General features: G+C 45.6%; 1 protein-coding gene across 3 annotated transcripts in view; it reads right to left on the bottom strand.

Moving 5' to 3' along the window:
* CORO2A (coronin 2A) overlaps positions 1-12,138 on the bottom strand; it is a 63,721-nt gene that overhangs the window by 14,132 nt on the left and 37,451 nt on the right. For all 3 annotated transcript variants that reach the window (XM_079959534.1, XM_079959536.1, XM_079959535.1), the window contains exons 2-5: positions 7,796-7,996; positions 4,043-4,159; positions 2,571-2,720; positions 813-992 (exon numbers count right to left, since the gene is read on the bottom strand). In XM_079959534.1, the coding sequence (XP_079815660.1) occupies positions 813-992; positions 2,571-2,720; positions 4,043-4,159; positions 7,796-7,996 (648 nt within the window). The remainder of the gene's footprint in view (positions 1-812; positions 993-2,570; positions 2,721-4,042; positions 4,160-7,795; positions 7,997-12,138) is intronic.

Here is a 12,138-nt window from a genome sequence, read left to right as displayed (position 1 = left end):
GCAGCGGGATGAAGGCTCACCTGCGGAGGCTTCGCGGGCTACCCCAGAAGCGCTTTCTCCCACCGCCAGCCCCAAAGAACAGATTGGGGCTGGCAGGGGAAGCCCAGGTTCCCTGCCCCTCAGCCCCAGGGACGACACATTTGCTTCATAAGACGTACAGACATTTCCCCTTAGATTGTAAGAGGGAAAAAGTGTGTGTTATGGAGCGAAAAATACGGTACTTTAGAAATGAACTGAATGGCCTATGACTGTCTCCCTCAAAATGTGGCGGTTATGGTGCAAAATAACGGGCGTAGCCCCAAGGTGGCCTTCAGGGAGGGACATTGGGCCCACCAACCCATCTAAGATTGACACTCCTCACCTGAAAGATAAGGTAACTGCAAGCAGTCAAGTGACGATCTTAATGTCATGGACGGCAGCCGAGTCACCTTCCCACTCCTAAACTGCCTATATCAAGCTAGGCGGACAGCCCATCAGATGTGAGAGAGAGCTGTGATTCCAATTCAGAATCAATTCATCATTATTCAGGAGAAGGAGAAGCTAACTTTGAAAGTGCTGCCCAGCTACAGAACCGAATAAGGCTGTAAATGACAGCAGCTCTGGTTTATGTCCCCAGATGTAAACCTGGTGTAGGATCTAAGCTAGATCTTCTGCTCTAGACCCTGCTGTTTCAGAGAAAGATGCACCCCACCTTCTGGCCTGCAGACCTATCCGTCTCCTGTGCACAGGTGAGAACATCCTTTTAGCCATCTAAAACAAACAGCAAGCGGTCTTCCCGTGTGGTGCTAATCAATCTCGCCAGCCCTGCATACCTGTAAGAGAGTTCCTGCTCGTGGGTCAATGACCCTTATTTTCCTGTCCCTGCAGGCCGTGGCCAAGAGGCTCCCGTCTGTGTTGAACGACATGGAAAGAATGACGTCCGTGTGGAAGTGGATTGTCTTCACCGGGATCTGAATTACAGACTCTTTGGTGTCAAGGTTCCAGATCATGATCTGAAGGCAAAGAGAGGTGCGTTCATGAATGTTTCCCGAGCTCCCCACCCACAGTGCAGACAACGCACAAAAAGAACAATGACTACTCCCAACGCTATGCAACTTGGACAAATTGCACACAGCACATTTCCATGATTTTCCCTGTTCAGCTTGACTGGGCAAAATCTATGCAGCTTCTGCTAGCCACGGGGAAGGAAAGGCGGCTGCATGGGGTGCAAATGCTCCAGCCCCTGAACACTGAAAACTATATCCAGCAATGAATCTGGCTTGTGAAGTTTCAGGAGACATCACCACCCACTTTTGCTTCATTCCTTTGCAACCATTAAGGACTAGAAAATCCCAATTTGTTGCTGGCTTTGATGAAGATCGAGGTTCTTATTTGACATGGATAGTTCAGCTGGTTAGAGCGTGGTGCTGATAATGCCAACGTTGCAGGTTTGATCTTTATATGGGACAGCTGCATGTTCCTGCATGGCAGGGATTGGACTAGAATCACTAGATGATCCTCAGGGTCCCTTCCAACTCTACAATTCTGCACCTGAATTCTGCAACCAACACCACATTCTGTGGCCTTGCAGAACTGTGGCATATTTATTTGCAATTCAGGCTTATATGGTGTTTTGCACAAATAACAACAACATGCCACCTCCCTACACACAAACACACACATACATACACATAATCTAAAGAAACAAGTTGTGGGAACATCCTGCTAGGCAATTCTGGGCCGGCTTATCCATTCCCCCCCCCCCCCCGCATTTTTACCCCTCTCTTGCTTTGTGTTCTCTTTTTTTTTTTTAAAAAAAAATAATAATTATTAAAATTTTGAAAGTTACAGAAAGGAAAAAGAAAAAAAGTTAAACATAACAAAACCATACAATACAATATAGAAACAAAAATATTACATATGCATAACAAAAATAAAACAAAAACAATTAAAAAAAACCACAACCGATACTTTCAATTATTAACTTTCTTTTACTTGTTTCAGCGACCTCCTCACACCTCCCTTTTGTTGTGTTCCACTTTGATTAATTGTTTCAGCAAATCCTTTCCTTCTTCCTCAAACTTCTGTCCTATCATTTAACTTAACCAATTCTAACATTATTTTTTCCTTTAATCCAATTACAATCTATTATACTTAATTCTTTATAACATTTCTGCTAAGGCCATGTAACTTCATTCCAACATCCTTCTAACATTCATTAATTTTACAATGTTTCTGTAAGTAGTCTTTAAATTTATTCCAATCTTCCTCCACCGACTCTTCTCCCTGGTCTCGGATTCTGCCAGTCATTTCCGCCATTTCCATGTAGTCCATCACCTTCATCTGCCATTCTTCCCGGGTGGGTAGATCTTGGCTTTGTGTTCTCTATGCATGCTGGGAGTAGACTGTGGCCACCATGTTTTGGAAGGCAGGAAGTAACTATGAGGCAAAATCCTCTAGTTTGGCAGAGGGTTATATCCTCTCATTCATTTCACACACCTCAGATACTCTGCCCAAGACCCCCCATGGAAGCAGAATAGAACAACAGCATGTTGATGCTTGAAATGAAGGTTAACAAGACCCTGACTCACTTTGTAATCATAGCCAGTGCTGAAAAGAATGTTGCTCGCAGTTGGGTGCCATTCGATGAGTCCCACCCTTCGCGAATGACCAAGAAGCTCCTTCTGTGCATCTGTGATGTTTGCTGTGAGTAAGTGGTTAGGAATGTTCCAGACTTTAACCTAAGAGACACAGTAGTGCAGAGACTATAAGCCGGCTCCATTAATCAACACCTGACATTAGCAGCAGCAATCAGGACTAATAAGTCTTAATCAGTAGTTGAGGGTAAAGGAATGTGGGATGGAGAGATGGTTTGCAGGGGGTGGCAGAGGGGCAGGATCAATGCACACCCAGTGCATATCCAACCCTCACAGTCTAGGAATCCATCCTGTCCCTTGTTTCCACCATGTGGGCCACCAAGTGTCTGTGCACAAACAAAGGTAACATCAAGTCAAGAGAGATGTTCTATCTGCACAGTGAGAGTTGTGCTTTCCATTGCCCCTGCCCAAAAGGGGGGCAGGCATCTGATCTGTCTCACTTCCTGCATTACCACTTTAAGGTGGAAACGCCAAACCAGGACCTTAAGAAGTGCCCCACTCAACTGAAGTATTTATTTGCATTTCTCACCCTGCTTCCAAAGAATGGCATTCTGGCCTCGCAACAACCTTATGAACTCAGTCAAGTTAAACCTGGCTCTAACATCCAAACCTACTGCTCCAACAACAGTATCTCCTTGTTACTTTATCAGCTGTCCCTTGGAACCTTCCTAGCAAATGATGAGGCCTTTAGAACTAGTGTAAACATGTTGCGGCCCGGTCTCCATCATCATCAAAAACACCTTGATGCCTTATGTGCTCCTACCTCTCTCTTGAATTCTGAATCACTAACCAGTGTTAAGCTCACTCCAGCGTTTTCAGTGTGGTTACATCCACTGTACAGCAGGCAACCACAACCCGAAACATATTTGCCTGCTTTGGTTTGAGCTAACCATGGTTAGGGGGACGTGGGTGGCGCTGTGGGTTAAACCACAGAGCCTAGGACTTGCCAATCAGAAGGTCAGCAGTTCGAATCCCCGCAACGGGGTGAGCTCCCATTGCTCGGTCCCTGTTCCTGCCAACCTAGTAGTTCGAAAGCACACCAGTGCAAGTAGATAAATAGGTACTGCTCTGGCAGGAAGATAAACGGTGTTTCCGTGTGCTGCTCTGGTTCGCCAGAAGCAGCTTAATCATGCTGGCCACATGACCCGGAAGCTGTACGCCGGCTCCCTCGGCCAATAAAGCGAGATGAGCGCCGCAACCCCAGGGTCGGCCACGACTGGACCTAATCATCGGGGTCCCTTTACCTTTAACCATGGTTAGAACAGTGCTGACTTAACACTAACTATAGCTATGAAAGGAAAGGGGGTGAGCCTATGGGATAATCTCAATCTTCTAACCATAGTTAGGAAACTGGGCAGCATTCTGTTATATCTTGTTATATCGCTCCAGAGGTTCCCAAAACTTACAGTGGCATCTTCAGAGCACGAGGCTATTACAAAGTCATCGAAAGGGTTCCACTTAATGTCTAAAACATTCCCTTTGTGCCCACAGATGCGAGGGTAATGCGGGTCAAGTTTTCCTGTCTGGAAACAAACGGAAAGATTTAGTTTCCAAACTGCAACGTCTCTGATTAGGCCTGTCAATCGACACAAAGCAAAACAGAACTCTCCAGTGTGTCTTGTCCTTCATGGTTTTATCTTGACCCCTTAATGTATCTGTCTCTTGGAGCCATTTCCTACCCATATTAAACCACCAGTATCAACAGTTGCCGTAACTTGAATGTGTTCCCTTTTGCAGGGTTTGGATACAAACTACACAGACTAGGGGCTCCTCAAGATGATGTGTTTATTGAGCAGTCATCCTGAGTCACTTGCACAAAGTTCTGTGGAAATTAGACTCATCCAGTCTTTACTGACCATTCATTCTGATTTGCTTGTGTGGGGTGTTTATACGTCTTCCCGCACTTTTCATTCCATTTCTCTGTCACTTTCCTAACTGCAAAAAGTTTGCTGCTTTTTTTTAAAAAAGTGGATTCTTGTACTAGGGTGACAGAGTGCACTGATCCACGTTGATTCTGCAATCCTAAATTTCTTCTATGCACTTGAATCCCTCCCACAAAATACTGATAATCTGGAAGCAATCCAGTAGGGAAGGACTGAAAACAAAACACATACAAATTTAGGGTGAAGAAAAACATATTTTAGAGCAGCCAAGCCAGTTTGAGAATGCCCATATGTTTAATACAAACGCTTATATTTTTCTCTCCTAAGGCAAGCTTTCTGCCAGTTTCCAGCATTTGAAATGGAGCTGTGGATGGTGCCTATTGGCTAGTTTCTGTGACGCCACAAATGTCACCCCACCCCCCCAAATTCCTGATTTACTTTCACAACGTTTTTTGAACATTTGAGGTTTGCTTGGGTTTTTCTTTTGGATGGTGAAGGATGGACATTTAAATGAATTACCATGTATGTGTGGCTTAGGGGAAAAGACAGACCTGATGTATGAAGGAAGAGGAAAACTGATGACAAATTCAGCATGGAACCAGCTGGAATATATTCTGCAACGGGTAGGTTGCAAAGCTAGACACCCAATGCAGATTTTTGTTGTTGTTGTTGTTTAGTCGTTTAGTCGTGTCCGACTCTTCGTGACCCCATGGACCAGAGAACGCCAGGCACTCCTGTCCTCCACTGCCCCCCGCAGCTTGGTCAGACTCATGCTGGTAACCTCGAAAACACTATCCAACCATCTCGTCCTCTGTCGCCCCCTTCTCCTTGTGCCCTCCATCTTTCCCAACATCAGGGTCTTCTCCAGGGAGTCTTCTCTTCTCATGAGGTGGCCAAAGTACTGGAGCCTCAGCTTCACAATCTGTCCTTCCAGTGAGCACTCAGGGCTGATTTCCTTCACTGCATCTTACATGTGTTTTCAAATACTACCCAGAAACAGCAAAGGAGAGAGGCTCTTGCACAGGAGTTTCCTTTATCTCAAGCAGTATGAATGTGGTTGTGATGTGCAACCCTGCTTGCAACACACACTGAAGATGGGAAGCATATTTCCATTTGCATTGCAACGTAGATAGGAAATGCAAATTTCCAACCGCTGTTGTGGGCTGGGTATACGTTTTTGCTGTGCCTCTGTCTGGACATGAGTCTTAAAATGGCCTCTTAACCTTACAGAGAGCTGAGCTAAAATACATTTTTCTTATTGTATATATTTTCACCACAAGGGGTCTGTAGCAGACAGGTGTTTTGAGGGGCACTGTAAAGGTTAGAGAGGATTATACTAAATATATAAGTAAGATTCTGTTGTTGCCGATCATGGTCCTTTGGATTATAACATATATCTATTACTTAAAGGAAGCACAGGTGATGTGTGGCTGTTTGGAGGACCAAGATAATAATACACTCACTTTCGGCCACACCGCCACTGTTATACAGCCCTCAAAAGGTTTTCCCCAGGGTGAAAAATGGTTAGTAAACCCTGTCTTAAAGGGGCAATAACCAATTAAGAGTGTTTTTGGAGAACATCTAAAGAGCTATTAGAGTTGCGTAAAAACGTGAGGAGGGTTTGAAATATGAGCAAGAGAAGAAACACATTAAGGCTAAGAACTTAGGATGTACATATGGAGTGTTATAAGTTAAATTATGCAATGTTAAAGGATAAACATAGAACCCATGGAGAGGGGGATGGGAAGTCAATGGATAAATTAAAGGTATTATTGATGGTAAAGTATGAACACTTTTGAAAACAAAATACCGTATTTTTTGCTCTATAAGACTCACTTTTTCCCTCCTAAAAAGTAAGGGGAAATGTGTGTGCGTCTTATGAAGCGAATGCAGGCTGCACAGCTATCCCAGAAGCCAGAACAGAAAGAGGGATTGCTGCTTTCACTGTGCAGCGATCCCTCTTGCTGTTCTGGCTTCTGAGATTCAGAATATTTTTTTCCTTGTTTTCCTCCTCCAAAAACTAGGTACGTCTTGTGGTCTGGTGCGTCTTATAGAGCGAAAAATACGGTACATCTTTTTTTAAAGAGTGCTTTTTGGAATAGGCATTCAGTCCAATCACCCCGTAAATGTGTTGTCCAAAACCAGCCCCAGAATTACATACATTTACAAAAGGAAGCATTCGTGACTTTATCCTGGATGACGACCTTTTGGATCATCCTGTAGCTCTATCACCACCATCTTTAGCACAAGAATTGGTGGCAAGAGGTTTAAGTCCTCAGTCTGGCCCCCAGCAGAGCCTCAGATCCCAGGGACCCTTGCCTAAAAATATGGCTTTCTCTTATGAAAACCAATACATCTGCAAAGGGCTCACCAGGCAACTCAGGATGAGTGGGAAAGGCAAAAGGGCTCTCTTTAAGCCCCCTTCAACCTGCAACAGCCAGCTCTTTCAGAGTCCTGGTGTTTGTATGGGCAGGGACGAGGTCCCAGACAATTCTTGTGCAACTCAGCAGTGCGTTAGCCGCAAGCAAAATGAACTCATGCAGTGCAAAAGGAGTTTATATGGGGTTTGTGTGCATGTGTGTAAATGAGCCCTTTGCCCTAGTTCCCAGTTCATGAGAGAGAGAGTCAGTAGATAGATCCAATACTGCTGGTCTTTTCAATCCCTTTGGTTTTCAACCAGTGTGGCACCCTGGGGTGCCTTGAAGGATGGTCAGGGGTGCCGTGGGCAACACTGGCCTCTGTCCCTCTTTCCTTCCCTCCCTCTTCTGATGCCCTCTCACATCTCTGCCTCCCAAAGGCTCACACAGCTGTTTATTGCAGCAGCCCTGGCTACAAGCTCCTCAGGTGAAGGGTGCCTCTGGGGATGGCCGGAGGGTGCTTCCCAGGCCCCTGTGGGGCAGTGTGAGGAAGCACCTCTCTTTGGGGCGGGGGGGGGGCAGCTCACAGACCAGGGGCGGCAGCTACGGCTGCCCAGAGGACTCCCAAGGAGAGGGGAGAGGAGGTTGAGGGAACACTTCACAAGGGAGGGTGTTTGAAAAAGGATGAGAAGCTGCCAGCTCTACAGACAAGGGGTGACATAGCTGGGCTCCGGAGCCCCACAGGGTTGCCACAAGAGAGCTGTGGGCTCAAAGAGGTTGAAAACCTCTGCCTTACTCCATTCAAAATATGCTCCTCTGTTAAAATGAATGGGCCATTTGGGCTTTAGGAGGTTCCATTGCCCACCGAGACGTAAAAACACACAAAACCAGCTACACCTGTCAGTAAGGTGGTACTTACCTGATTTACTGGTATTACAATAAAGGCTCCTCCACCGGCACATTCGGTCACAACAGCAACGAAATGCGGGTTCACAGCGCAGAAGTGATTGTCGTGAACACTGCGGGTGATAGGCACACAGTCGTAGCACTTCTCCTTACTGGCTGCCTTGCCGTAAACATGGCGGAATTTTGAACTCCGGTACTGAGGGGACCATGACATCTGCAATGAACACAGAGAACGGAACCGTGAAGCCACCTGACCGTTCGAGATTTCAGATTCAAATGAGGACACTTGTACATACACATACCCGTACATACACGGGTTACATACACTTCAGGTTACATACGCTTCAGGTCACACACTCCGCTAACCCAGAAATAGTGCTTCAGGTTAAGAACTTTGCTTCAGGATAAGAACATAAATTGGGCTCAGGCGGCGCGGCGGCAGCAGGAGGCGGCCCCATTAGCTAAAGTGGTGCTTCAGGTTAAGAACAGTTTCAGGTTAAGAACAGACCTCCGGAACGAATTAAGTACTTAACCCGAGGTACCACTGTATTTGTAAGGTAAAAGGTAAAGGGCCCCTGGATGTTTTAGTCTAGTCAAAGGCGACTATGGGGTTGAGGCGCTCATCTCACTCTCAGGCCAAGAGAGCAGGCGTTTGTCCACAGCTTTCCGGGTCATGTGGCCAGCATGACTAAAGCGCTTCTGGCGCAACGAGACACTGTGACGGAAACCAGAGCGCACGGAAAAGCCGTTTACCTTGCTGCCATAGCGGTACCTATTTATCTACTTGCACTGGTGTGCTTTCGAACTGCTAGTATGTATATGTATTTATATGCATCCCAGCAAACCCTTGGTGAATTGGGCGCTTCCCCTGCATGCAAAGACAATCTCTGGTGGATTGAACAGATGTGACTAAAGGAAAGTGAGGGGCAGGTGGGGCTTGGTCAACCTGAGAAAGCAGCCCATCTAGGAGAAGGAAAACTCTCATACGAAACCTCCGCTGCCTTGTGGGCTGTCAGGGAAAGAAAAGGCTAAGGAGTAAACCATGGGTAGGCAAACTAAGACCTGGGGGCCGGATCTGGCCCAATCACCTTCTAAATCCAGCCCGCAGACGGTCTGGGAATCAGCATGTTTTTACATGAGTAGAACGTGTGCTTTTATTTAAAATGCACCTCTGGGTTATTTGTGGGGGGGCATAGGAATTCGTTTATTTTTCTTTTCAAAATATAATCCGGCCCCCGACAAGATCTGAGGGACAGTGGACCGGCCCCCTGCTGAAAAGGTTTGCTGACCCCTGGAGTAAACCCTACACAAATCCAGAGTGGAGTCCCTAAGACACTTGGGTGGCGCCTTGTAGGCTTCCTTCTTGCAATTCCTGCAGCTAAGCCAGTGCCAAGCGTAATGTTCTGCTTTCCTTTAGACCACATCAGTGAGGCTGAGAGGTCTTGTCGTCTTGGCGGCCCAGGACTTCCAGACACACTGCCAAGGCTTGCGCCCCAGGGAGGTCACTTCAGTGCTGCTAACACAGTGGTTTGACTTCACTCCATTGTCTCTTGAGACAGACGGATGCCAGCAATATAATATGTATACATGGGAATTCCTTGTAGATGACTGAAAAGAGTAAGTCAGGTTGTGTACCCACAGCAATGCCCAAGGAGGAAGCAATGCCATGGTAGACCTGCAGAAGCAGAGCCGGACACCTACAACTGCCCCACCTGCAACAAAACATGTCTCTCCTGTATTGGTTTTTACAGCCACAGCAGGCACTGTAGCTGTCCGGTGGTTTGACTTCCAGTGGTTTGACTCTTCCATTGTCTCCCGAGACAGACGGATGCCTATTCTTACATCAGTTATCACTGCCTGTCTGTCTCACACACTCACATTCTGACACACTGTTGAACATTCTTCCCTGATTATCCTGTCTACCCTGTTGTTGTGTTGTTGTTTAGTCGTGTCCGACTCTTCGTGACCCCATGGACCAGAGCATGCCAGGCACTCCTGTCTTCCACTGCCTCCCGCAGTTTGGTCAAACTCATGCCGGTAGCTTTGAGAACACTATCCAACCATCTCATCCTCTGTTGTCCCCTTCTCCTCCATCTTTCCCAACATCAGGGTCTTTTTCAGGGAGTCTTCTCTTCTCATGAGGTGGCCAAAGTATTGGAGCCTCAGCTTCAGGATCTGTCCTTCCAGTGAGCACTCAGGGCTGATTTCCTTCAGAATGGATAGGTTGGATCTTCTTGCAGTCCATGGGACTCTCAAGAGTCTCCTCCAGCACCATAATTCAAAAGCATCAATTCTTCAGCGATCAGCCTTCTTTATGGTCCAGCTCTCACTTCCATACATCACTACTGGGAAAACCATAGCTTTACCTATACAGACCTTTGCTGGCAAGGTGAGTTGGCTTTTTAAGCAGTTGTGTTAAACTGAGGTTGCAATCCAATGCATGCTTACTTGAGTGTAAGCCAAACTGAACACAATGGGAATTCTTCCAAAGGACTTTCCCCCAACTTTCATAGGCTAGATTTCCTATCTGTTTATTTATTTTTTAAATTGAAAATGTTTGATAGAACGTTTATTCCCACAATGGCTCTGGATTTTAAATATTACAAAATAGCTGCAACTCAGATGCACCAGCAACATTTGCTTTCTGGATAGGCAGTTAAAGGGAGGGGGATGCAGAAGGGAAGTTGATGAATACCAGGGCACATGTATGTATTGCATGTCAAAACCGCCCCTCAAAAATTCCCCCTAAAGGAAAGCAGGGGAAAAATAGGGGCAAAACAAAATAAAAAAATTCCTTCCAGTAGCACCTTAAAGACCAACTTAGTTAGTTCTTGGTATGAGCTTTCGTGTGCATGCACACTTCTTCAGATACACACGAAAGCTCATACCAAGAACTAACTTAGTTGGTCTTTAAGGTGCTACTGGAAGGAATTTTTTTTATTTTGTTTTGACTATGGCAGACCAACACGGCTACCTATCTGTAACTGAAAATAGGGGCAGTGATTAAGGACAGGTACCAGAAAACAGTCTGATTAGCCAACTCTCCCTAGTTAATAAAGACAATTAGAGCACATGTGGCAAACTAAATTAGCAGGGCAAAGGGGAGCAGTGATCTGAGGCAGAAAATTTTCCATTTCATAAGTTCATTAGTAACAATGAATTCCAATTACAAATCAAGTATTAGGTCAGCTTGGCAGTTTAAAAGCTTTTAGCTTTGGTTGCTAAAACAAGGAAAACAACCATGCTAAATTAGATCATTCTCCAGGACATCAAATAATTTCCCAATGCAAATTACCCTAAATTTTTCCAATTCTATTTTTTTTTTTAGAAAACCCACATCACTGTTGAGGAGACAGGCATCCTATTAAACTCTTTCAATAGTGCCCCCCCCACCAGCTTCCTTTCGGCTTCACAATCAGAATAAGATAGAAATGCCAGCAGACCTTATTCTCCTATCATCAGTCATTGCAGTGACTTTATTTTTTAAAAAACAAAACTTTAAAAAGCTCAAAACTGCTCTGGGGATTGGAGAAGAGGCTTCTCGATGACATCATGGGTGCCTGCCAATCAGAGCTTCTGCAGTCAGTTTGCAGAATTGTGGTTCCCGCCCATCACCCTTCAGGACTTGACCTTGAACAGAAAAGTTCCTTTTGCGCTGAATGCAGCATGGGCACTTCCAAACTGACGCCACTACTTGGGGGGGAAATGTTATGAGTATCTCCACCTTCAGTCTGTTTCGTTTTGAGTTTCTGATGAGTCAGATTGAAGGTGGGAAGCTACAGGTAGCTGGCCTGATCCAGAAGCGCAATTCTTAAATTTTTATGCCAATAATAATAATAATAATTTTATTATTTATACCCACCCACCTGGCTGGGTTTCCCTAGTTTCATGCTTAGCTCATTTAGGAACAGTTTCATGGGATGCTGCTACAATGGGAGGCTGCTGCTGTCAACTGTATTCTTCGTCACTCCCCCGCCCCCTCAAATAATGCAAACATTAAAAGAGACTAGAAAAAACCAAAATACAGCCATGAACTACCAAGCCATATGCAGCCCACCAGTCACATATTATGGCCTGCCAGGTGTGTGTGTGACAACTCCTTCCTGCTTTCATTCTAAACAGCAGATTTATCAGGCTTCTGGTGAGCCACCATACATTCACAGCAAGCTATGAAGATTTGCCCCAACATTAAACCTTAAAACAACAACATTACTGGCGCATAAAATAACCCAGGAAAGAACTGCATTTAATGCTAGCCCAACGGCCCCCAAAGCCTGGCAAAGCAGGAAGCTTTTACTAGACTTCTCAAAGACCCAACAGAATGGGCCTCGTCAACAGTCGCATCCCCGTTCCAGG

Source organism: Podarcis cretensis (assembly GCF_951804945.1).
Source record: "Podarcis cretensis genome assembly, chromosome: 17".
Classification (NCBI taxonomy): domain Eukaryota; kingdom Metazoa; phylum Chordata; class Lepidosauria; order Squamata; family Lacertidae; genus Podarcis; species Podarcis cretensis.
Note: the sequence above shows the minus strand (reverse complement) of the source record. Positions and strands in the feature narration are given on the sequence as shown.